The 26,022-nt window shown below is 43.3% G+C and overlaps 1 protein-coding gene across 3 annotated transcripts in view; it reads left to right on the top strand.

The window, feature by feature from the left end:
- The window catches only part of STAG1 (STAG1 cohesin complex component), a 168,337-nt gene extending 142,324 nt beyond the window's left edge, over positions 1 to 26,013 (top strand). For all 3 annotated transcript variants that reach the window (XM_066326193.1, XM_066326191.1, XM_066326192.1), the window contains 12 exons: positions 5,573 to 5,665; positions 8,200 to 8,374; positions 9,129 to 9,268; positions 10,906 to 11,007; positions 12,452 to 12,600; positions 13,592 to 13,720; positions 16,779 to 16,984; positions 19,158 to 19,329; positions 21,227 to 21,337; positions 22,151 to 22,265; positions 23,618 to 23,698; positions 23,779 to 26,013. In XM_066326193.1, the coding sequence (XP_066182290.1) occupies positions 5,573 to 5,665; positions 8,200 to 8,374; positions 9,129 to 9,268; positions 10,906 to 11,007; positions 12,452 to 12,600; positions 13,592 to 13,720; positions 16,779 to 16,984; positions 19,158 to 19,329; positions 21,227 to 21,337; positions 22,151 to 22,265; positions 23,618 to 23,698; positions 23,779 to 23,802 (1,497 nt within the window). In that variant the 3' untranslated portion in view covers positions 23,803 to 26,013. The remainder of the gene's footprint in view (positions 1 to 5,572; positions 5,666 to 8,199; positions 8,375 to 9,128; positions 9,269 to 10,905; positions 11,008 to 12,451; positions 12,601 to 13,591; positions 13,721 to 16,778; positions 16,985 to 19,157; positions 19,330 to 21,226; positions 21,338 to 22,150; positions 22,266 to 23,617; positions 23,699 to 23,778) is intronic.
- The last annotated feature ends 9 nt before the right edge of the window (positions 26,014 to 26,022 follow it).

The raw sequence follows: 26,022 nt of genomic DNA, 5'->3' as shown, positions 1-26,022 counted from the left end.
TATCGTGCATATGTCTAAGCAATGCAAATAGTCTTTATCAGGATTTTATAGCAGCTGATTATATATTTTTATTGCTGAAGACAATTAATGCACTTTATTGTGAGTACTGCAGTTTGCATGGCTGATAAGGAATGTTGACAGGAACAGCTGTAAGCAATACTGTTAATCTGTAGACCACAGCTTAATCTTGATGTATAGTTCTTATCCCTTGCTTATTCTCTAATTGCACCCTTTATGTTGCAATAGAAATGGCAGGGCACTGGCCCTGCCATCAATTAGTAATGATTGCTAATAAAAAGCAAATGTACACAAAGTATGATGCAGTCAGAACAAGGTGGCGTGGCTTTTCCAGGACCTTTCCTCAGCTCTTTTCTCAGTCAGAGGCCAGCATCCTGTTTTCTCAGAGCTTTTTCAAAAGTAATACATCAAAATAAAATTATATGAAAACTGGAGTAATAATTGTACTTCTCCATCAGCATCAAAAAGGATAAGATGTTATACTGAAGTGCTACTCAAATAAGCATTTTATGCATATAAAAGTGATAAAAATACATACTAAATTCCCTGAGTTGTTTTGAATACTGACATTAACGTTTAAAAATAGCTGCTAAAAAGAAGGAATAATTGTTATTCTTTATTCCTATTTTGTTCCCATTTTCCCCTCTCAGCCTTTCTCATTAGCATGCTGGTAGTGTACAATTCTGCATCTCGGAACTCAGAAAACTGAAACCATCCCATTTGTTTTAAATGAATGCAGAATCTGGTCACAGGAAAGCATCTCAAGTCCTCTACTGGCAGCACTGTTCTCCTCAGGGAGAGGTGTCACTATGACAGGGGAGGCTGAGTTGCTGAGAGAAATGCAAGAGGTTTATAAGTCATTATTTAGGCTTGGAAATTGGTAGACATTAAACGGCATCACTTGTAAGGTGTAGGTAGACAAAGGCATTAACACAAGCATCTCAGAATGAAAACCAGTGTATTTCATTGGTATTTTTGAAGTATTCAGGCTTTTACAGGAACATTTCTGGCGCAGCAGTTTAATATGTAGGTCCATGCAGGTTTCTGGGGCTACTTTGCTGTGTCTGTAATGATCTCAGGACAGAGAGGGGTGATGCTGTGTAGCCTCACATGGCATCTTTAGTAGACCAATGGATATAGCTGCAAAAAGTAGAGAGGCTTTTGCACTCACAAGCCTTTCAGGTTTGAGATAAAAGCAGAAGATTACGAAGCAAAAAACAAGCTGAAAGCAGTTGCTTTGTTTCTATTCAGATACACATCAGGTAGACTCTGACAGGAAAGGAAAAGGTGTTGGTATGTATAGAGGAAGGGTGAGAGCAGGGGAAGGAGAGGTGGTAAGAGAGGATGATATTTAATGGGGAAGGAAAATAAAAGATGAAAATGGAGAGACGAGAATTTATAATATATGATAAAACTAATCTTAAGTCTTTGTTTTTCTGTATCCCATAGATTTATGAATATTTTTTCCCAGGCTCATGTTTCAAAGATGATTTTTTTTAGCTTTCCCTTGAACAGCCAGCCTGAGATCTCAGAGATGGAGGGAATGATTTGTAAGAAGTGTTCAACTGCTGCCAGCTGGGTCATTTGTGTGACTCCATGCTGGCAATAGTAGCTGCTCTGTTTCACCTAGTGAGGTCCTGTTTAGGCAGTCAATGCACAGGATAAAGTCAATGACCATTTTGGGGTTATAAGTACAGGAATAGAAGATGGAAACAAGTATCTTGACAAGTTTTACATTTGTTGTTCCCATGTGCCTTGCATCCATCAGGTGTACCTTTTATTGCAGAGAGTTTGTAGGTGGGATGGGGAATTCTGGTAAGGTTTCTTTTAAAGTGAATTCTTTTGCCACAGTTCAGAATTGCTTGGTAATTTTTCTATCTTGTATTGATCCTGTGGTGGAGTCATAGTTGATAACCCATAGGCATTCACTGGAACAGAATTGTTTTGGAATCAAGTTATTTTTTGTCTGGAGTTCAGATGGCTCTTCAAAAATACAGCTCTATCCTGAGAGAACTGCCCTTGTTTGGGAACTGTCCCCAGGGTATTGTGCCCGAGCCAGCCATTAATTGCTCTGTGAAGGATACCTCATATTACAGCTGTTGGGCATGTTCTGGGTCATGGCTCTCTGCTTGATCCAGGTGTTTTGGACTGGAGTCTCCATGTGTGTAGCAGGGAAAAGCTCCACTCCAGTGGTTTAAATCTGATCAGGATCAAGTCAGCTCATTGATTTGTTTACAGCACATAATTGACCTACAGCCAGGGCAACACATCTCCAGGATAACTATCAACTCTACAGAATACAGGACCAGAATACTGGACATTTCTGTAATGTTAATGAGCAAATTCCAAACTTGCTCTTCAGCTACTCACAGGTTACTGAAGTCTCCTCCCCAACACACACACAAAGAGCTCTTGTTTCTCCAGGCTGTTACCAGAGGGTGATCTGCAGGTTGCCCCCCCACTGTTCAATATTATTTGTAAATAGAGCCAAAGGGAGAGCCTTTGATATATTTTTATCAGCCAGGAAATGTATCAAAAACATTTTAGCAGAAGGGTGTTAATTAAAGGCTATTTGAATTATTGAGAAAGTCCGAATTCTCTGCCCAATAACAAAGATTTCACCAGTTAAATACAGCAGAGAATTGGGGCAGAGTTATTTTGAAATGCTTCTTCAAGCCAGCCTGTGGAGAGAAGGGTGTCCCATGGAGTCATATCTTGGTGTCTAAAATCTAAAAGGAAAAATTGATTACTGCAAGGGAGGCTGCAGCAGGTAAGAATGAAATGTGTAAGCCTTGAAACATCCACAGCCTGATGTTTTAACCTTTGATCTCCCTCTGTCCATATTCAGTGGAGGCTGAGGCCGTGTGGGGTAAGCAGCACTGTACTGAGGGGAGAGAGCTTATCCTCCAGAGCTTGTGGGAGCAGCCTGTTGTAGCCTGGAGGAGAGCTCCTCCTCAGGTGCAGAGGGGTTTGAAGGTGGTTCCAAAGGAAACTGGTCATTTCTCCCCTGGAGTCCTCTCCTCTGTCAGTCTGGGGGAGCAAGTGCAGTCCTGAGGCTGGAGACTTGGAGAATCAGAACACAGACTTGTTTCCACCAGGATTCTTTCAGCCTTGTCCCAGGTACCCAGGACATTGTACTGTACACTGTATTTGTATGCACTGAGAAGCAAATATTAGCAGAAGAAGAGAGTCCTAAAACTTAGAACAGTAAAAATAAAACAGCACTAAAGCAAACATTGAGAGGCAAGACAGAGGTCAGCCAGTTGTGAGTAAGCAGCAGCCAGAGCAGCCAAATGCATGGCTACTGGAGTGTGATTAGTGGGCAGAGGACTTAGGAGAGGGGATTTAAAAAGGGATTTAAAGACCAATGTGGTGACTTTTCATATTTATATGGGCATGATGACAGAAGGCACAAAAAATTGAAGAGAAGAAAAAAGTCACAAGGTGCAAAAGATTGGACCATTTTCCACAGTCAGGTTGGAAGCTGAGGGTTCTTCAACACTGAAGCTGAAGTTAATACTGCAAATAATAAGTACTTTGGATGAAAAGCAGTGAGCACATAGGAAGAAGAGGATGGGGTTTGGGACATGAACGTAGCAAAAGCACAGCATTTTACAATTACTTCAGTGGGAAAAAAAAGCTTTAATTTAAAGCTAGAAAGTACCTGAAGAATTGTAAGCATGGGTCTTTTGAGCACCCTGGTTTTGGTTTGGGTGGTGGCACAGACTCTAGTCCTCGGTCTCAGCAGCTCGTTCTTATTCCAGCCATGGAGAGGTAAATTGCAGAGTTGTGACCCCATGGTTTTGTCTAACAGCCAGCAGGATGATAAAATGGTTTCATAACAGTTTTTCTGCTGAAGGCAGATCAGGTACTCACACCTGAGCTGTGCACCCCAGAATGCTCAAAGACTTGGAAATCTAATTCATTTTTTCTTCTCATTTTCTCTGTTGAAAAAAGTCAGTAGTCTGGGGATTTCTCCAAGCTCAGAAGAGTTCCAGAAGGCTTCATTGCACTGTTCAGTTGGGCTTTCTCCTGCTGTCTGTAACTTTTCAATATGAATCTCTATCATGCTATGCTGTCAGGAGAGAGGATAATAAATACCACGTTACCTGCCTGTTAGTCATTTTGACAGAAGGAGGAATGGGAGACGCACACATTCCTTTTTTAACCTGTAATGTAGGGTTTTTCATAGGTTTTAGTTTCTCTTTTGAATTCATGAGCATCTTAAGGGAAGATAATTGTGATAGCAAGTAGAAAGCATGAAAGTGATTGCAATTCCAGTGCTTAAAGGGGTAAATCAGGTGATTGTGTAACAGTGACCTGATAAGTCTGGCATCAGTCCTAGGTAGAATCTTGGAGTAGGAGGTAGAAAACACAGTTGATACAAGGCTGAAGGGCCAACAGCTAAGATTCGAAGAAACATATCAATTTCTTGTTGACAAGATTGCATTTTTGACTGAGAATAAAACCAATTGAAGCACCAGTGTCTTTAAGACATTAATACCACATTGCATTTCAGGTGTATGTTTGGATTTAATGTAATTCATATTCAATAACTCAAAACTGATCCATATATTTAAAAGAAATTGTAGGTGAGCAATCCTTGCTCAATGGAATAGTTTCTGTTGCATTCTGGGAGAGATCTGATCTCCACTAAAAAAATGGTCATGTTTGTCAGTTTGTCATCTGGGAAGGCCCTGGAAATGGGGATGATACAGATCAGTTGTTGAACAAAATACAACGTAAAAAATTTAAGAAGAAGCATCTTAATGCTGCCAAATGGAAGGCTTATATCCAGGAAAAAAGAGAGGTGATTAATGGCAAGTTATGGATTAGAACAAAGTAGAACTGTCTTAGAGATTCTGTAATGGCAAGGTAATGCAGTGGCACCTTGGCTGCATCATCAGGGAAAGATTGATCAGGAATAGGAAGGTGGGGGAGTGCACAAACCCTCAGTGTCCACATCAGCAAATCCCACTCACTCCATTGGAAGAGATGAGAAGTTCAGAGCTTTGGGAACACTCAGGGTGCTTGGGCACGCTGGCAGTCCTGTCTTGTGCTGTGAACCAGCACAGGGAGTACATATGGACCACAAAAAGGCTCTGCAGTGAACACAGAACAACCAGAGCTCATGGCAGGAAGAAAAGCTAAAACTGAGACTGAGACACATGGGCTGAAGAGCACCAGTAAAACACTTCAGCAGGAATGTGCATGTGCATTATGTAGGTTCTTCACATTTGCTTGGAGGTGATTCTGCAGGATTCTCTCTTCCACATGCAAGCTGAGGGCTATCCTGGGAGAGGGTCTGCAGAGTATGGGCCAGCCATCCTGCTGAGAATTCACCTAACTTCATTTAATTTGTTTTCTTCTTGGTGGTTTGTTCATCATCACTGTAAAACCAAGGGACTGTTTCTGTTTGTGTTCTCTTTGAATAGATTATTTCTATCACAGCTTTTTGTTGAATGTATGAAATCATCACCATTTCTTTATTTTGCTTCCTCCAGGAAACCTCTTACTAATTTTTAGATACTTTCTCTTTTAATGTTTATTCCAGGAGGACTTGTTGGTATTGAGGAAAACTGTGAAATCTTTCCTGGCTGTCTGCCAGCAGTGTCTATCAAATGTCAACACTCCAGTCAAAGAACAGGTAACAAGAATGTCTGTCATGCTCTTAGAAAAGTGTGAGTGTTAAATTGTAGTAAAACTCAAGACAACACTACATCAAACTTAAAGTAAAATCATCTGTGCTGCTGTCTAAATAAACCTGAACAAACAGCCAGAGGAGCAGCTGTATTAACAGAACTTCCAAAGCACAGCTCATGACAAATTAACTTTTGATTAACAGTAAGGAAGGATTCCTGGATGCTCAGGCTCATTTCCAGCCCTCGTGACTTCAGGCATCCAACTCAATCACGTCAGATGAAAGGCTCTTCCTGTAGATATTGGATTAAAAGATGGAAATGGGCACTTTTGGAGGGTGACTGATACCTCAAATGGGCTGAATCTTTTTGGATTTTTTTCCATTGAATCAAAGGGTTTGTTGAAATAATTAAGTCTGTCTCTGCAGGACACAGTAACTGGGTTTTAGCTGATGTTTTGTGAATATACACTGATTTATGTCTATGACGTTTTATCTACAAATGGCATTTCTATCAGACCTCCCCAGATTTTGTAAAGACTATAATTAATAACTGGCCTGTGTTTTTTGCCTGTGGTATTTAAAAGATAATACTTCTTAAAAGACACTTTTATTTCTTTGAAAGATAGCTCTGCTTGGCATTTACTCTCTGTTATTCAGGTTGCTAAATATAAACATTAAATTCTCAGAGATGTCAGTAGTTTATGTATTTCTAAAAGACTTGTGTGTCATTGGCCTCCAGCAGATTTTACTTTAGTAATTTTTTTTTAATATTCAGAGTAGTTATTCTTGGCATATTATATTAATATTATATAATGTGAAAATATCTTCTAGCTCCATGCAAATACCTTGGTCTGGGCCTGACATCCTTCCTGCCTCAGCAAATGGCAAATGTTCCTGCACTGGGTTTGCTCTTGGGGTGTATTAACATGGGTTTTTTCTCTCCTTATCAGTGGCCACAATGGTTGTTTCATTGATAATTTAAACTTGGTTTAGAAGCTTCTTTGCAGTTCCCAGTTGTGGGGAAGTTTTCAAGCCTCAGCCAGACAAACCCACGCCCAGAGAGAGTGAGTGTCCCAGGCAGAGTAGGCTGGACTGGAGACTCCAGGGACCCCTTCCACCCAGCTCTTCTATGATTTGCTCTTGGTTTTTTCCTTAGAAAGTTTATTTCTGTGAGTGCAGGACTGCTACTTATTCCTTTTGTTTTACTGGGCTTTTTTGAGAATTATGTGCAAATTGTCTCCCTATCATACTTGATCCTTACTCCATACATTCTTTCCAGACGAAGTTGATGTCCATATCAAAGGAAGGAAAAATGTGTGAAGTATTTAGGGAAACAGGACTGAAACACTTCAACTTTTCCATGAGTGTTTGAGGGAAATAAATACCCTGTGACTGAGCCCACTGCTGCCTTTGTTGCAGACAGAAGTCAGCACTGGCAGTGCATTACTCATCTGCCGTTTTTTAGAGGTCTGCATTAGCAAGAGCTTCAGTTCTATTGAGTATCAAGGGAGTTTAGAGCAGGTGAGATCATCACTGGAGTGAATCACAGCCTTTTGAATCAAGGGGAGAAAAATCCCACATAGCAACATCTGTTCCTAAGGTCTCAACAGAACATAGGTTGCAATGATTTGCACCTGTTCTTGCCCTAGTGTAGCTCATTCAGATTTTATACCATACTCCCAGAAATAAGGGAGCCACCAGGAAGTTCAGCATTTACAGATTTTATTTGGGAAATTTTTCAAATTTCAGAAAGTTTTCAGAACCTGGGGTTAAAAATAGATAAGCTATGAATCAAAAGGCCTCTGAAATGTGCTGAATGTGATCAAATGCAGACAGCCGGCTCAGAGACTCCAGCAAAAGGCATTTAGGGGCAAAGTTGTATTACTACCGTGCAGGAATGAGCCTTTGAAAGAAAGAAAGGTAGTGACAGCTGCCTTCTTTCCTGTCTCAGGTAACAAGGGTGTAATAGTAATGAGTATAAATCATGGACAATTCTGCCCAGGTTGGCTTTTGTCTGGATTTGAAAGCTGTGCAGACAAACTTGGTTCTTTTTTTGCAAGATCTGTTGATGAAATTCTGGAAGAATTGCCTTGCTAGGGCTGTTTGTCTGTATTTTTGGGGTCTGACAGTTACTCAGCCTGAATTTTCCATCAATGTTGTTCATGTTTTTATTCGTTTGATTTTTTTGATCTGTTGATCAAAAAGAGGTGTGTTCTCTTTACAACATCTTTGGCTGCAGGTCTTGTATCAGAGGTAGTTTTAGAGTTCTTTTCGTGGAGAAGAAATGGTAGTTTAATATGGGTCATCTGGGACATGGAGAAAGTCATAACCACAGTTCCTGACCTAGGAACCAAAGGCATAACATTCCAAATTAGAGGAAATCGTTATGGAATACTTTTCACAGTACATAAACAACTACACCTGAGAACAGGTTAAGCAGCTGTTTAATAATAGCAGGGGATATCTGGAAATCAGATCAATGGTATTTTATGTTTTCCTTAGTTGAGTTTTCCCTGCACTCATGCTCTTTTGCCTTTCAGGCTTTCATGCTGCTCTGTGATCTCCTGATGATTTTTAGTCACCAGCTGATGACGGGAGGTCGAGAAGGGCTCCAGCCTTTGGTGTTCAATCCAGACTCAGGCCTCCAGTCAGAACTTCTCAGTTTTGTGATGGATCACGTGTTTATTGACCAAGATGATGAAAATCAGAGTATGGGTATGTTTAGCTTTTTTTCATAACAGACACAAGAGAAAGGAGAAAATAGAATTTTCTGATCAGTTTGTTCAGATGTTTTCAGAAGTATTCCTACCATATTTTTGGAAGGTCTCTGCTGTGAAGTTTCTTATATCAATTGTGGAATATGCTTATATTATATGATAACTATATTTAATATTTTATTTGTGTAGTTTATTTTTCATTCTCAGAGGGAAATCTTGCATAGGGGCTTAATATTTATGGCATTGCCATTCAATGTTAATGCTTCTTACAACTGGATTTTACTTTCTGCTGTTCAGAGCCATGGATTTCACATCTGAAAATCCAAGGCATGCAGTACTTGTGCTTCTGATTTATTCTTTTGTTAAATATTTATATTCAAGTCCTGGTAATGGAGTCTCTCTGAATATCCTGCGTTTGAGAAGTTAAGCAAGGGCATTCAGCAGGTGTTCACTGTGGCCTTTCACAGGGTATAGGAAATAAAGGACTCAGTTCCATGTGGATTATACTCAGGAGCTCCTCAGGACTGTGGAGAGCAGCCTTGACCAGTGTGTGTCATGTTCCTAAACTTCCCTGGAAGGTTTGAAGAAGGCAGGACTCAAGACTTACCACCTTTCATTTTAGCTCCTTCTCCAACAATGCTCCTTGCTTCATGTGCAAGAGTTGATTTTTTTTCTAAGAGGTCCCCTTTGATAATGTTGTTTTAGAACTTAACAGTTACTTACAAACATTCTGTTGTTGATGATGCTTTCAGAGGGAGATGAAGAAGATGAAGCCAACAAAATAGAAGCTTTACATAAGAGAAGAAACCTTCTGGCTGCCTTTAGCAAGCTGATAATTTATGACATTGTGGACATGCATGCAGCAGCAGATATCTTCAAACACTATATGAAGGTACAGGCCGTGCATCCTCCTGTTCTGACTGGGCCCAGTCTGCACATCCCTGCCAGGACTGTGCTTACATACCAAACAGTCCTGCAAGCTTTTTCAGCTTTATTTGATCCTATGTAGTACTTTTTCCTTTCTCAATGACACCTGGCACTAAGCAGCAGTGAGCACTGACCTCACCCTCTTTGTAGCACATGTCCTTTATTTAAGGCAGAACTAGAGCTGGTCCTGAGGTGCTGAGTATTTCCAGAGAGGCTCCACTCTGCAGAGAGTTTCTTACCCTGCTCCTCAGATTCATCCCTGGAATCCCCACTGAGTTGCCTGTTCCATGTCACGTTGCACTGTCAGTCTCCCGGGCTTGGTGCTTGCCATGAGGCAGCAGAGTTCTTCTGTTGGTTTAAACAGGGCAGCAGGAAAAAAAAGCTGGGTATGCTTGTGCTGTAAGTGGGTCTGTGGTAACTGAGTATCTTCCCAACTTTGGCTGCTTCCACAGAGCTTTTAGGCCCAGTGAAGGTCAGAAGGACCTCAGCTCCTGCTGCCCCTGTGCACAGGAGTTTACCTGCCAGAACAGGCACATCAGCAGTCCTGCCTCTGACCCCTCAGGTCCTGTCCCACCTGTCCCTGCAGGGGATTTGCCGTCACAGAGGTGACAATCCAGGGGGGAGAACTGGAAGACAGAGCAGGTTCTTTAATCTAGACACTCTTTAAGACGTTGATATGAAACCTAAAGGGTTTAACTTGAAATTCTCCTGCTGTTCATCAGGCACAAACAGCACAATAAAATGCCCAGGACACACTGTAGCCATCAGTAAGGGTTAGTCTTGCTTAGAGATTGTTTGCCAGAGTGGGAGTTTGAAACTGAAACTGTCACCATCCAGGTGAGTTCCCTCCCTGCTGCTCTAGGTTGGGCTTCTCCTCTCCCCACACCCCTCCTTCTCTTAGAACTGGGGAGAGACATTTAATTCTAATTAGTACCAAAGAAGGCAAAAGCAATATTTTGGAGCCAGTGAAAATAAGTGACTGCAAATGCAGAAATATTGATGAGGCTGAAAGAATACTGTTGGGAAAAAAATATTCTCAGCTTGGAATTTATAATGATAATACAGCTTTTCTACCACTATGAGCAGCACCATAGGCTGTGGCTTTCAGCAACCATTCTGTTAACATAAAGAGGAACAGCACTCCATACTGACTCATTCCTTACTCCACTTTCTGGCTTTAGTGAATTCCTTTCCCCTCAGTGTACAAGGGGCACACACCTCTGTGCAAGTGTCTGTTCACACCTGCTTCTTAAGGGGGTACTGGATCAGTGTCATGCTGTTGCTTGGAATTGGCAGCCATGGGTCACCTTCATCAAGGGCTTAGTTTGGGGCAGGAAATGCTCTTTCATTTGGTTTTCAACATATTTGTTACAAGAGATAATAAATGCAGAAGTTCCTTACTTTATCATAGGGTCCAGTTTAAATTTTGATACTGAAACATTGCCCCCTACTCACACCAAAAATCTGGATTTGAGCAACTACTGCCTTTTCAAATCAAGAATTACAAGTAATCTTTCTCTTGGGAAAACGGTATGAAATTATAAAAGAGATTTGATTTAAAGGATTTAATTTGTTTTGTTTGTTTTTCACATTTTTTCTTAGTACTACAATGACTATGGAGATATCATTAAGGAAACCCTGAGCAAAACTAGGCAAATTGATAAAATCCAGTGTGCAAAGACACTCATTCTCAGTTTGCAACAGGTAAGAGCTTTGATTTTTTTGTTAGAAGTGCCTCACTGCAAAAAGCCCTGGCCAGGATTTCCTCTGGTGCCCTTTACAGGGAAGCAGAAATGCTGCAGTTCCTTAGGACATTTTCTTCACTTCCCTGCTCCCCAGTTCAGGCTGTCACTGCTCCTTTGTCTCAGTAATCTCTATCTCCATAGACCCACACTGGCAAAGTTTGGGCAGATAAAAATGGAAGCAGGGAGAGAAGAGCCTTGGAGGCAGTTTGGTCCAAGCTGATTCGTGGCATTTGTTTATTGATCCCAAGTCAACAGGAGGAATTAGAATGGCTTTTTCTTTTTAGCATTTGCTGAAGTAATGCATTTTCCTTATGCTTTGTCTAAATACTGATGGATTTTTCAAATTTCAAGCTAATTAAGTCTTCCAGTACCGTTAGACATGTTTTTTCCCAGAAAATTTTGCTTTATATCCACCATAAATTACTGCCTGGTGATGGAATCTATCAGACAACAGCACAGAGGGCACTAAACACCACTTGGGCCCTTGAAGTACCAGCTGTAGCCATTGCACAGAGAAATTACTTTTACCAATTAGATGCTCTCAAATGAGCTGGACCTCCCAAAATTCCTTCCTAAAGGATTTCCTGTAGCAATCTGGAAGATGAGAGAGGTCTGTGCAAACCTGAGAAAAACAGATATACTTCCAGAAGAATCAGGGAATGTCAAAGCAGCCCTTGTCTGTAAAACTTACGGAGGAGGAAACAGGTGGCAGAGGGAAGTCAGGCTGACAAAGTTCTGTGGAAAAAGTAATGAGAGGAGCTCTTTCTAAGTGTCTCAGTGATAAGTAGCAGCCAGTGTGGATTTGTCAAGGAGGAATCCTGTCAAATTGAGCTGCTGTCATTAGTTAGATGGTGACAGAGCTTGTGGAGATGAGAGGAACAGTCACTGTAATGCAGCCTGATTTAATATCGTCACTGGCACTGTCTGCCAGGTTACTCCCAGCAGTGTAAGTGGCAGTGCCAGGAGAGGTGGAACTGGCTGGAAAAGCAACAAGCACTTCAATACTGTGCCTTGGAGGCAGCAGTGCTGGGCAAACAGGCGCTGAGCCTACAGTGCAGGAGCTGCAGTTTTGATCCCCAAATTGAAAGCACCACCTGACCTCATGGGTGATGGAGATGCTTAAGGGAACAGCATGGGACTGCAGGACCTTGATGAGTTGGGAGAATGATAGATGGAATTCAGGGAAGGTGGGTGCAGAATTCCACCAAAATACCTCCACACAAGTACAAGATGGGGGACAGAAGAAATTCCAGCAAGTGGCAGGGACTCTGTTATGTCTCAGTGCAAAAAGTCAGAGGCCACTCTCAGACGGAGCAGGTTTAGGAGCAGGTTTAGGACCCAAGTCTTTCTCATTGAAAGTGTTTCCCTGCTCACAGATGTCAACCTCTGAACTCTCTCTGCAGCTGTTCAATGAGCTTGTTCAGGAGCAAGGTCCCAACCTGGACAGGACATCTGCCCACGTCAGTGGCATTAAGGAGCTGGCCCGACGGTTTGCCCTCACTTTTGGCTTGGATCAGATCAAGACAAGAGAGGCTGTGGCCACACTACACAAGTGAGTGGTGGTAAATAAACTAGATTTTTCTACTACTTCAGATTGAAACTCTCGTTCAGCATTCCCTTTCTAAAGGTACATAATCTCAACAGGCCATGGAATAATTATAATTTTTTTTCTACTTTAAGTGGAGAGGTCTATGTGTATATAGGTAGCAATGAAACAAACTAGCTGCTACCTAATTATTTCTTTGGAATTTATTGGCATGGCTGTGTTTGTTTATCTCAGATGGATTTTGTCTAACAACTGAGGATGGTTCTTTGTTCCACACCACTGTGGATTCTGGAGGAACCAAGGGCTTTAATAAAAAGATAGTCTAAAAATATTTTGAAAATCTTTTAAAGTGGACTGGAACTTTTTTATGAAACTGCTGCATAGAAAAGTGTGGAAAGGTTCTGCTAAATTTAAATTATGACTTTGCCATGCCCTAAAATTTCAAGTGCTAAGGTTTGCTGCCTCAGGGACTCAGCCCTTGAGGCCAAGATCAGCATGGTTCACTCAGGGTGCAGCAGATACTGTCCTGAGTCAGGAGACACTTGTGCCTTGCTGGATGAGGGAAGGGGGAAAGTTCTGTTTAGTCACAGATGACAAAGCAGAACCAAGTGTGTCCCTGCTCTGGGGACTCAGTTCTGTGCTCTGGCTGCAGAGGTTGGCTCCTGTTTGATCTGAAACATCCCGTGGAGCTCCTGCCCTTGGGCTGCACCTGCCCAGTTCCCACACTGGGCAAGTACCCTCTTACAGGGACTGGCCATGTGTTTGTCTGAGGGGGCCTCACAAATCACAGGGAACTCTGCATTCCCCTTTGTCCAAAAGCAGCTATTTGCTGGTAATGAGGAATAACGTGATGGGACCTGAGGATACAAGCAGTTACATCACAGCTCAGATGTGGGGCAACTTGTTTCGTTTTTGGGTTGGGTTTTCTTGTTTGCTTTTTTTGTTTTTGGGTTTTTTGTTGCAAATGTCTCAACATGTTAATATTTTTGTACTGTAGAGATGGCATAGAGTTTGCCTTCAAATACCAGAATCAGAAAGGACAAGACTATCCACCTCCTAACCTTGCTTTCCTGGAAGTGCTTAGTGAATTTTCTTCCAAACTCCTGCGACAGGACAAAAAGACTGTGTAAGTAATGCTCTGTTTCCTTCCTTGGCTTCTGTTAGTCCCTGCAGTTTGAGTTTCAGCTCTCTCCTTTGAGGTTTCTACGATCTAATCAGGGATGCAGAAAGTCCCTGGGACACATTTCACATACACACTTACTCATCCTTTTATGTTTTAAACTAATAAAAATAAAAAAAGAAAAATGAGACTCACTAGTGAGGTGAGTTTCAGACCTCCCAAAACAATGTGGTGGAAAATTTCTCATGGGCTACTGAAAATAAAAAGTCCTTTTTTAGGCTAGAAGAAAAGAAATTAAACATTAGCAGTTCAGGGAATTTACAGGCTGCCACCACTGTAGTAACAGCTGTTTCTGTTGTGTATTTACATGAATCGTAAACCTGTATTTGTCGTTTCTTTTAATATGGAGAGGACTCCAGTCAAACATCAGCCAGGCACTATATGCCCAGTGTGGAACTGAATTCACTGAATAACTTTATGACCAGTTTAAAAGTGCAGTTGCCAGATCTGCTGATTTATGGTTATAGGTGTCAATTCTGTGACCACACTGAGTGTTAGTCAGAAAGATCAATTGGAATGACCTCAACTGAACTCTTTCTGTCAGACCTTGCTGTGAAGGTTTGGCAGATATTTTTCTGTGAAGACATTTCTTTTAAAGGACTTTTCTGTTAGGGTTAACAACTATGAATATTACAGTTTTAACTGTGCAGTAAGAAATGCAGCTTGGTTAACTTTGTATATTTTTTAATATGTACCACACTTGAACCAATTTCACTTTTTCATTGTATCAATAGTTTCTCAATTCAGCAAACACTGTAGGACAAATAGTTAAACAAGCCAGGGAATGGGGTGATCCAGTTAGGCTGTCTTGGCACTCCTTGTGCATCTGCTCTTCATTGTTGTATCCTGGAATCTTGTCAGCCTGTTTTTCAGGAAAGGTTTTAAGGAAGGACAACAGGATTCTGTAGCTTGTCTTCCTATCTGAACTGTGGATTCTCCTGCATGGTGGTGTAAGTGCCACTGGCCTGTTTCCTGTTGAATTTAGTGAAGTTTGGCCTTTCAGTAGAGTCATCCCTTCCACAAGTTTCCAGTGTCTGACATTTAAAGTTATGTCATGCTGTCCCTGACAGCTTCTGTTAACCTGAGCCTTTGAGTGAAATTCAGTTCTTTGGGACATTTTGTCCTTTCACCTTCCCTGTTGCCATTTAAATTGTTTCTCAAAGGTTCCCCTGCCCACATATACAACCAGTGGCTGCTCCTTCAGGACTATAAGGATTACTGTGGTGGAATATCTATACCTGAGCTATTGACCTCATCTGAATCTGATGATCATGAAAAGAAATAGGTCCTTTATGGCCTGATTTATGTGATCTGTGGAGACTGCTGTGTTGGGATGAGTTCAGCCTGCCCGAGACCCCACAGGCTTGGGGATGAACCATGAGAAGGGTCAGCACGCCTTGTGGACATGTAAGGATTCTGTGGAGGTGGCTCCACTCCTGCCCAGAGTCCTCACTGACAGACGGGGCTGGGATGCTAGATTTGCCCTTTCCTGGAGCTCCTCCAATCCATAGGGAGCTCTCCCCCACCACAGGGGCCGCCTGTGTGCAGGAAGGTCCGTGACCACCACCTGCTGGACAAGTCCCATGTTTGGCATCACTTCCCTCCCTCCCTGCCCAGAGGCCTCCCAGACTCAGCAGTGGCCTCTTGTCAGCAGCCAGGAGTGCTCGGGAGCCCTCCCTCAGTCTCAGGAGCACGGACCTGGCTGCCCAAGTTCTGCAGCTTGGCTTCCCTGCCTCAACCCCCAGATCACCCACCCCAGAGCCTGCAGTATCAGGACATTGCCCCAGAACAGCCTTCCTGGCAGGGTCCAGCACACGCTGCTGTTCACAGGGCTTCTCTTCCTTCTGCTGGGCTGCTGGCTTTTTTCTCTGGGGATAGAAAAGGGAGAAGCTACCAGTTTGGGAGTGAAGCAGCAACAGGGATTTAATTTCATTTTCCTAGCCTGTTAATCGGGCTACTCATTTTATTAGTAACTTTCAGAACTGGTGATAGCTATTTATGGATTTATTCAAGTCTATGGATTTCACATAAAACTGTTCATGTAAGGTGCCAGAATTATACAGCTAGGGGAAAAAAAAATTGTACTAAGATTCTGTTACAAACCCGTTAAGGCAGATACAGGCAGGGAAATCCTGAGGAACTAATGTAGGACAGAAGAGAGGAGATTGTCCATGGAGGCACTTATTTCCATTTATTTCTCGCAAAGACACAGTTGGCTTAGACTGGACACTGACTAGTGGGTGTCAGGTGAGGCAGAGCCTCAGCATGGTGTTCTCTCTGGAAATTCGGAGTTGATAAGAACTGCTGGTGTGAAGCTCCCCCAAAATGCTGAGCAGAAGCTGTTTCTTGAATGAAGTAACACCATTCATTGAATCAAAAAATGGATGTGATTGTTACTCTGGCATGAGCAGCGTGGCTCCTGGGCCTCTTCTGGAGCTGTGCTGTGTAACAAGCTCCAAGCTGCTATGAGCTAACAGAGGAAACTCCTGCCTTTCCATGTGGAATGTGTGGAGTTGACTCCCACTGCTGGCAACCTGGCAAGGTGGTATTAAAGGAAATTGTGACTGAGAGGTGCAGGAAGTGATGCTGAAGGACCTGAGTTCTCTTACCAGACTTCTGAATGTTTGGGTCTACAGCCTGAAACTCATTAGAATCACATTTATGTAGATTCGCATATTCATTTTAGAGATTACTTCTAATTCCATAATTAAATAATCAGTGGAAAAAGAAAACAGTTCCTAGGCCGTCCAGACCAGGAGGGAGTTGTTGGTTCCTCCTTTCAGTTAACACATGTGCATTTATCTTCTCATGGCAGCGGACCAAGCCCTCGAGTTTTTAATGGAAAAATAAATGCCTGCATTTGACCAACCCATTTCTCCTGTTCCAGGATGCCAAAGGACACCTGCACCCTTGCAGCAGTGCCTCTGATGCTGCCTGGCTGCTGACACAGGGGCCATATCCAGGTGTCTGTGGGGACACTGCTGCACCTCTGTTTCCTTTCCAGGCACACCTACCTGGAGAAGTTCCTGACAGAGCAGATGATGGAGAGGAGAGAGGACGTTTGGCTGCCGCTGATCTCGTACCGGAACTCGCTGGTGACGGGCGGCGAGGACGACAGGATGTCTGTCAACAGCGGCAGCAGCAGCAGCAAGGCCTCCTCCGTCAGGAACAAGAAGGGCCGACCCCCCCTCCACAAAAAGAGAGTGGAAGGTTGGTAGGGGTCAGGCCTTTGTCATTCTGGACACTCAGGAGAGGGGTGTTTGTCAGTTCATGCAGAAATGCGATACCTTCTGGATGTGGCAGAACCAAAGCATCTGTTCTGCAGGTTCTGGGAGTGTCTCTTTAGGGGAAATACCAGCACAGCCCCTTGTTTTTGTTTGTCTTGACCAATATTGGCAATCAGAACTGTTAAAAGCTGTTACTGCTGATGGAAGAGGTGTTCGTGAAGTTACCTGCTCTTTCACACTCCTGGACTACTGGATTTCTGCCTGTGCTTCCCTCTGGGCACTTGTAAATTCTCAGGATTTGGAGCAGATTGCCAGCAGAAATTCTGATAACAGATCTCTGTTCTCACAGGGCCATTGGGGAACACTAAAAAGACACTATTTCTGTTTAAAATAGTACTCATATCTAGTGTTGTCTGCATTTACTCTTTCTGGGGCCTCAGATGTGTTCATCAGGAATCTGGGTGTGATAGCAAATTTCTTACAAGGCTGCATCTGTTCCTGGTCAATCTGTGTGATGTGGTGTGGACTTTTGTGAATACTAATTTGCTGTTCCACCATACAGTAGATGTGAGTGAGATCTTAAACTTCGGTGGTTTTTCCAAGGTCAGTATCTATGACAGTAACTCCTCAGTAAGGAATCAAGTGCCCATTTGCCTGAATACACAGCAAGTTCCCAAAATATTCCTCCAAAGTTTGCCCATACAGCCAGGTCCATTCTCCACTGTGGCTCATGTTGAGCTGTCCCTGCACCAAGTCCCTTGGTTTCTCACAGCCAGCCCCAAGTTTGGGTACGTAAAATACTGGCTCCTTTCTTCAGGCACTGTTTTTCTTCTTTCAGGATGCCAAGATTTTCACAGAATTCAGATTCTGACATTTTCTTCTTTCCTCTTGTTCCCATTTTCATTCTATTCTATGTATTTTATTTTTTTTTTTAAACCCTGGGAGGTGTAGTTTTTTACCCTGGGAGATGTTGGAAGCATCTTTGCCTCCCAGTAAGGCAAATCTCAGGCTTAAGATGTAGTTTTTAGGCTTTTATTACCTCATACTCTTTTGTGCCACCCTCTTTCAGTGATCAGTAGAAGGGAGAATTGATTTCCAACACTTTCCATTTGAGAATCTCCTTTTTGTTTGTTTGTTTGTTTGTTTGTTTAATTTCTACTCTAAAATATAAATTAATTAAACAGGAGAAATTAATTACACAGGAGAAAGGTCACTGCAGAAATTACTGTGGCATCAAAGAACCATATCCAATCCCCTCTGGTTCCTTTCTCACCTAAAATCCAACACAGACTGGCTTGGAGAACAATCCCTGTTGCTCCTGAGAGGAAATGTGCTCTGTGGCATTTCTTAATGATGCCTTAAGGAAATCAATATGTTTTTAAAAAATAATCCCTAACATTAAAATGATTCAAAGGTAAATTGGAGAATAAATAGGCAGCTTTTTAGAAAACATTATGCCTAAAGTGTAGTAAAAGGCAGCAGAAGAATAAACAGATCCATGGAGATCCCCATCTACTTTTTTCACCACAGATTTCCTGTTAGTAAATCTGTGATCTTGTCATCTCTGTTGTCATCTCCTATCTTTCACTCCAGCAACTGAATTCTTTTCTGCGCGTCTCTGGCTGCACGATTCCTGCTCTGACCATTCTCAAGTCCTCCCTTTGTTCCCTTCCCAACATAAGCACAGGATCCCAGCTACACCTTCAGTCATCTTTATCTCATTTTTATCACTGAGTAAAGTGTCCCCTCCCTGCTCCACTCCAGCGGTTCTAACAGCTCTAAAGATCTGGACTGACCAGATTTTGGGGTATGTGCTCCACCTTGTCTTAGTGTTTAACTGTATCTTGGTTGCTGTAGGTGTCTGAGATTAACAGTGTCCAGTTGTAAACTCAGGAATTGGGAATTACCTTGGTTGTTTATGTTCCAGCAGTTGAGGTCGTGCAGTGAGGCCATGTGACTTTGTTTGCCATGGTGTTTGTTCCCTTTGAATTGTTGTTATTGCTGGGAATAGGGGGTAGTAATACTTAACAGAATCTAAAATTAGAACTGAAAATCATTCCAAGCATTTATCCAGGTGGTCCCTTAGTGCACACCTGTTTGAATGCTGCCCTGCATGTGGTCAGAGGTTGGCAGTGATTTCAGTGTTCTCTCTCTAGATGAGAGCCTGGAAGGCTCCTGGCTGAACAGGAATGAGAACATCCATACTCCAGGGACACTGCAGGCACCTCAGCTCACTTCCACTGTCCTGAGAGAGAACACCAGACAGATGGGAGAACAGATCCAGGAACATGAGTCGGAGCAGGGATCTGAACAGGATTTTTTACACAAGTAAGTGTTGGAATTTCAGCATCAAATACAGTCACCCAGTCAAAGGAATTGCTTGTGGTTTATAGTGATATTCTCAGCCTGTGGCTCCAGAGATGCAGTGCTGATTTGCAGGGCCACCTGGAAATGCCTTGACTACAGCTCAGCAATACTTGGATTATCTTCAGGTCCCAGGAAAAACATGTTGTAGTAGTAGAAATTCCTTATGTTAAAACTATCTTATAGCAGAGCCTTGGAGTTCTGGTTACATCCTCCTAGTGCTCATGTCCCAGGCTGGATGGAACTGTTTCTTTGCAACACCTGTAGGTGCTCTATTTTCTTCCCCCCTGCCTGATATCAGAGTTAAGGTTCTCCAGACACCCTGACTGATTTTTTCTAAATTTCCAGCTGCTGAGCTAGTCATTCCTGATCTGGGGTAATTGCCCTAAATTATATATTCCTTTTGTCCCTTTGCTCCCATTTTATCTCCTCCATTTAGAGAGAAATCATTGGTTATTTTCTGTCAGCGGCTGCATGGCCGTGGGTGTTGGCAGCAGTGCTGCCAGGGTGCAGCAGCTGAGCACAGGCTGGCTGTGGGTCACAGCTGGTGACACTGGCTGGACACAGCAGCACAGCCCAGGCACAGCCCAGGTCACATCTTCCCAGAGCATCTTTCCTCTTTGGTCCCACAGCTAGGGAGGGCTGTGCCCATAGCTCCTATTTGCCTTTCTGAGGTCAAGGATTAACCTCCTGTCTCCTGCCTCCCTGGAGTGGCCATAATTTCAGGTGATGAGAAAGATGTTGGGGCTTTCAGTTTCTCCTTAAGAATTTTCTACTCCACAAAAATTTTCTAGTCTGTAAAACCAGACTAAACTTAGAACTTCCTTTTTGTCCCTCTCTGATCTCACCCTCGGCCCAGCTGAGTCTCTCTGTGACCATTCCATTACCCTGGAAGGGGGACAGCTTCCCAATGCTGTGGTTTCCTCTCAAGCCTGATGAGCAGCCGCCTTTAGCTCTGTGAGAGTCTCCCGTGTTCCTGGGGAAGCTGAGCAAGTTCTTGCCCAGCACCTGAGCCTTTCCCCCTTTTCCTCTGTCTCAGGCCGTGCTGTGAGCACAGAAATGTGAGCCAGGGCAGAGAGCACCTGGAATGGGAACCCTTCCTGTTCAGCCCTGGCTGGCTGTCACATTTCCTCCAGGTCACCTTAGGAGAGCTAATATTTGCCACAGCTACAAAGCTGCTTGAACTGAGGGGTTAATCACGTTCAGGTTTGGTTTTAGGCTGTTTTCCCATAGGCTATGGCAGTTTATCCTGTCAATCTTTTTAGGGTGCAAGGGTGCGTAATACAAAAAAACCTGGTGCTGCTCCAGAAGAGCTGCACAGAGTTTGCTGCTGTTTCTTGTGCTGCACCATACAAATTGAACCAGAGGCATTGCTGGTTGGTGGCATCAGCAGGTGCAGCTTGGAAGGTATTTTACACGTGGTTGAGGTACTGGCCCTTAGGGTGATCAGGGCATTTGTGTAAAAACCTTTTGGTTTTCATGTTATGTGACATTTTTGTCAGTTACTAATTTGGATCCGTTCTTGCTCATATTTTGCTTCATCTGACACAGCGAAGTACTATTTAAATATAACGAACTTTACAAGTGCTCCCACTCCAGATACCTACCCCTAATGAAGCAGCAATGTCAGTGTGTCCATACCTGCTTTTATTGCAATGCTTAATTGATTTTTTTGTGCACATACAGTGAGAGGAGACAGACTCTGGAAGGGAATCCAGAAGATGTGTACAGTGATGGATGGGATTTAATTATCCTAATCTGAAGCATGGCCAGACAAAGAACTTGGAGATGGAAACTCCTCCAAAACAGGCAGCTCAGAACTGTCCCTGCGGTCGGTCCTAACTTACTCTCTGTGTGTCAGTCCCCAGATGCAGATCTCGTGGCTGGGCCAGCAGAAGCTGGAGGATCTCAATCGGAAGGACAGGACAGGAATGAACTACATGAAAGGCAGGAGTGGCGTAAGGCATGCAGTGTAAGTGCTCACAGCCTGCTGCCCTCAGCAGAGCCATGTGCAGGACACCACAGTGAGATGTTACCTTTCCTGCAGGTCACCAGTCGTTTCTGTGCCATGTCACCCTTGTGGTGGAGGCAGAGGGACAGTCTGTAGTGCTGGGATGGATCCAGCCCTCCTCTGACTGCGGCCAGATACCAGGCCCAGTGACAGGGTGCTGTTCCCCATTGCTCTGTCCCAGCCTTCAGCTGTTTCTATGTCAGAGGCGTTCCATGATTTGTGTGCTGTGGGCTCTGCCCATGAGCCTGTTCCTGTGTCTGTGCTCTCCATCCTTTTTTGCCAAGGTGCCCCCCTATGCAGTAATGGAGGGAACACACGTGGGTGAACACTGGGGCTCCACAAGCTCTGTGCTGATCCCACTAAGTCCTTCAGCACAGAGGCTGGAATTCTTACAGCCTTTGGAATTGGGCTTGAAAGCACTGTTAGAGTCCCAGGGCTTTACCAGTGATCCTGGCAAACAGTATCACTCCTCCTTGGTAAAAGGGCAGGCAAACACAAGAGGAGTTCATTTCCCCTGTTCTTGCTGGGGACAGCTTTACTTACTGATCATAGTGCTGTCGGTGAGACTTGCTGCTTTAGCCTGGGCCAGGGCCTGGGGGTGGGAAGTTTATGTGCCATTTTCTTCCTGTTGGTATTCCAGAGAGCCTGTTGGCTTTACCCTCAGCATCAGGGTTTGAGTGCCTGAATGATACGATTTGATCATTCTTTTTCATGACAAAGATCAAGGCTGGGAAGTTTTTCTATCTGGAAATGACTCTCTCTTTATTTAATCAGACGAGGTCTAATGGAAGATGACGCTGAGCCCATCTTTGAAGATGTAATGATGTCTTCACGAGGCCAGCTAGAGGACATGAATGAAGAATTTGAGGACACAATGGTCATTGATCTGGTCAGTAAATCTTATCATTGGCAAGTTTTAAACAATTGAATGCTAATTTAAAAGGAATTTTAGAAGTGTACACAAAAATTTCCAAAATTTTGAGCCTGAATATTAGAGTGGAAATGATGTGAGCACTTCCCAGAGCCTCCAGCTGCAGGCTCAAGCCCAGGGGGTTTGTTCCACACTACAGAAGGAGCATTGCTTAGTGCCCCTTGTCCCCGAGATTGTGTTCTTGGGCAGCTGCAGGCAGCAGCACCATCACACACCTGGGACTTGACGGCCTGCAAGGATCAGGTTATGAGCTACAGGCTGTGCTAACATGGCTCTTTAGGCAGCCATGATGTGTCAGACTAGCACAAACAAGGGATCCCTCTCTTTCCCTTTCCTGCTTAGGTTGATTTTGAGGAGGTGGGCTGGGCAGGGGATCCTTACTCAAGGTCTCAGTAGGTCACAGCCAGAGTCCTGCTGGCACAGCTGGAGGGAGCACAGGCACTGGTGCATGGGTGAGAGTTCCTTAAACAGGAATTGCTCCTGAACAGGTCACATCATCAGTGGCAGCCCCAGTCCTTTCCAGTACTGCACTGGGAGAAGTTCCTTGCAGCACTTACAACCTTACCTGGCCTCCCCTCTGGAATGACTGCTCCCTTGTAAAATGAGATAAAGGAGCAGTTTGTTCTACACACCTCACTATTTTTATGCTTTTCCGTTTCTCCTTTCACATCCAAACAAGCCCTAGGTTGTATTAGGACTGTGCTACAGCGTCTTAGGAAAGGCTGCTGCATACTGAGGTTATTGCCAGCACTCATGTGATTACCAAGGAACATCCAAGGCAAGGAAAGGAAGGAATTGATCATGCCAGTGAGGATCACATTTACTCTTGTGTTCCTGGGGAAGAACACCACCACGGGTTTAAGTCTCAGAAATATATCAATATCTTCAGTACTCTTTTTGTTGATAAATTCATTTTTGACCATGTCAGAGCTCAAGTTTCACTATGAACTTAAAGCATAAAGACAGTTAAGGGGAAGTTTCTGTGCAGTCTGGCCTACAGTCCCAATACAGAAACATCCCGAAGTCAGCAAGAACCTTGGGCAGGCAAGTCCTTAACTATGAGCAGAGAGTTTGAATTAGAATCCATCAGCTTTTACCCCATTCTTTCAACGACAGAGAATTGAGGGAGTGCTGTCCTGAGTCAGGGCCCACCTTGCCCCAGAGGTTTTGTGGCTGTGGGAGGGCGGGCGAGGGCAGGCGCAGGTGGCCCTGTGGCAGGCCATGTGGTGGCCCTGCAGCAGGCCATGTGGTGGCCCTGTGGCAGGCAGGGCTCCCGTGCCCCATGCTGTTCCAACTCCCGTGTGTTGCAGCCGCCGTCGCGGAACCGGCGGGAGCGCGCGGAGCTGCGGCCGGACTTCTTCGACTCGGCAGCCATCATCGAGGACGATTCAGTAAGGCCTGGCTTCTTGTGCTTGCTTGGAGCTCCCTCTTGTCCCGCCCCTCTAACCGCTGTCTTTTCCCCCTTTTCCAGGGATTTGGCATGCCCATGTTCTGAAGTCTGGCGAAGACCTTTTACAAACTTGGAACTCTATTGTTTAGAGCTAGAGGCCTATATACTGTGATAGCTTGTATGAAAACCACATTTTTGATGTGATACGGTTTGATTTTTAACCAAATGATTGAGGTCAACCCCTTGGTGTAGTGACGGAGAGAAGAGGAGCTTCTTAATGACACACAGGAATGTTGGCCAATCCAGTCACCTCAGAAGGGCTGACCTAAAAAATCATTTGTATCCCTGTTCTTGACTGTCATAATACGGATTTTTTTTTTCTTTCTGGATGAGGAGGAAGTTTTAAATTGTTAAGACAGCTGTCAAAATAAACACTGTTCTACATATGTTTTCTGAAAACAACATTGAGTGAAAACAGAACTTTTTAACTTTATTTTTCTGCTGTACAATTTAAAACAGTTTTAACATTTGCCTTTTTATGTTTTCAAAGCTAGCCATTTTTATTAAACCTATGCCTATCAGCCACTGACTAGCAAGGCTGCTGTAAGCAGGTCGTTCTGGCTACGGAAAAGTGTTTTGGAACACACTGGATTTGATTAACATTATGGTACGCTTATGTCCTCTCATAGGCATGGAGAAGAACACTCTCAGAGAAGAGGTTAGAATTCTAATGACGTGCATCTCTGCCAAAAAATTTCAGATTCTGATATGATAAACCCAGATTTTATACTCTTGAGAAGATTTATTTTTATTTATAATGGGACATAAAGTAAGAGATGTCCATTGAAGCCACTTTTCCAACAGATGCTGTGTAACATTCATTTTATATAGCACATGGGGACACAAAAACAGTAAATTTTCTATTGGTACTTGCTCTGTGCATTTTTAGCAACTTATACCAGCAAATAAAGTATTCTCAGTAAAACACACAAACGGTTCTCAAGTAATCACTTTGCTGTTTTTACTACCTACTTCAAGCCTGCCAACACAAGGTACATAAACAGCAACTTTCCTATTAAAAAAAAAAAATAGTTCAAGGGTGGGGGAAAGGATCACTTTAGCATACTAAAAGTAATTTTAACTGTACCATAAAACAGAGTCTACTTTCCATGCCGTAAATACCCTTTTCTGCTATTTTTGTAAATTAATTTTGCCAGTTAGAAGTACTGTATGTGCTGCATAGAAATTTGTGCTTAGATGGTGAAGTTCTTAAGCTTACAATGGAATACAGCTACATTTTCAGTGTTAACTGTGCATATTGAGAGTAATTCTTTGGAAAAAAAAAAAGATTTTTCAAAAAAGCTAAAAAGGTAAAAAAAAAAATTCCAAAAAAACCCCCAAAACATTCTCAGCTAATTCATTGTACTAAGATATTTTTCAATGTCTTCAATAATTTGGAATTCCATTATGCTTCGATTTTATGACTCGACGTAGTAGCTGCTCTTTACCCAGCCTGGCCTGGCACCAGCAGTGCTGGCCCTGCACAGCTCCAGATCTCCAACAATTGGCCCCAAAACCTCCATCTTTCTGCACTCAGTAGCAGTTGAGATACAAAGCAGACCGACCACTTGGAGCACAGCAGTTTCAGAGGTGCTTTAGTTTTAGTAACTGCAGAATAATCATGGAGCTTTTTTCTGTTTCAAGCTTACTGGACACCAGCCCAACCCCTCAGTGCCCAGCGTGGGCAGGGAAAAAGCCCAAATTCACCCAGCCCAGCACCTCACCCAGCTGAGCTTGGCTCTCACAACACGTGCACTTCTCAGACACGGTTGCCAAAAATGTTTGACCAGGTAATTCAGCCATTTCTTAGTGTGGGTTGGGGATGCATTGATCCCAAGAAGTAGCTGGAACTTTATAAACCCTGTTACCTCCCTGTGTGCACCCCCACGGCCTGGGGGCAGGAATGGCTGCAGGACCTGTCCCAGGATCACTCTGTGAGCATGGTGGCACAACAGATGCTGCCCAGTTTGAGTCAGTCTCAGACAAACCTTGTGCTTCACAGTCCTCTGTATGGAAAACTGATTCCTAATTTAACATTGTAGAATACTGTATAACAAAACATTTATTATCATGGTACCTGCAATGGGTCTCCAGTTCAGTTTGCAGTCAATAGGTTTTTGTATTATGAGTGTCTCCTTGATTGGTTTTGCTAGTAATTCTGTAAATTGTACATTTACAATATGAGGTTTTTTTTTTTCCTTTTGTACAATTTAAAACTGATGCTTCACCTTTCATTTAATAAACTATTCAAAATCATGAGTATGA

Source organism: Sylvia atricapilla, chromosome 10 (assembly GCF_009819655.1).
Source record: "Sylvia atricapilla isolate bSylAtr1 chromosome 10, bSylAtr1.pri, whole genome shotgun sequence".
Lineage (NCBI taxonomy): Eukaryota > Metazoa > Chordata > Aves > Passeriformes > Sylviidae > Sylvia > Sylvia atricapilla.
This window is presented reverse-complemented; position numbering and strand designations above follow the sequence as displayed.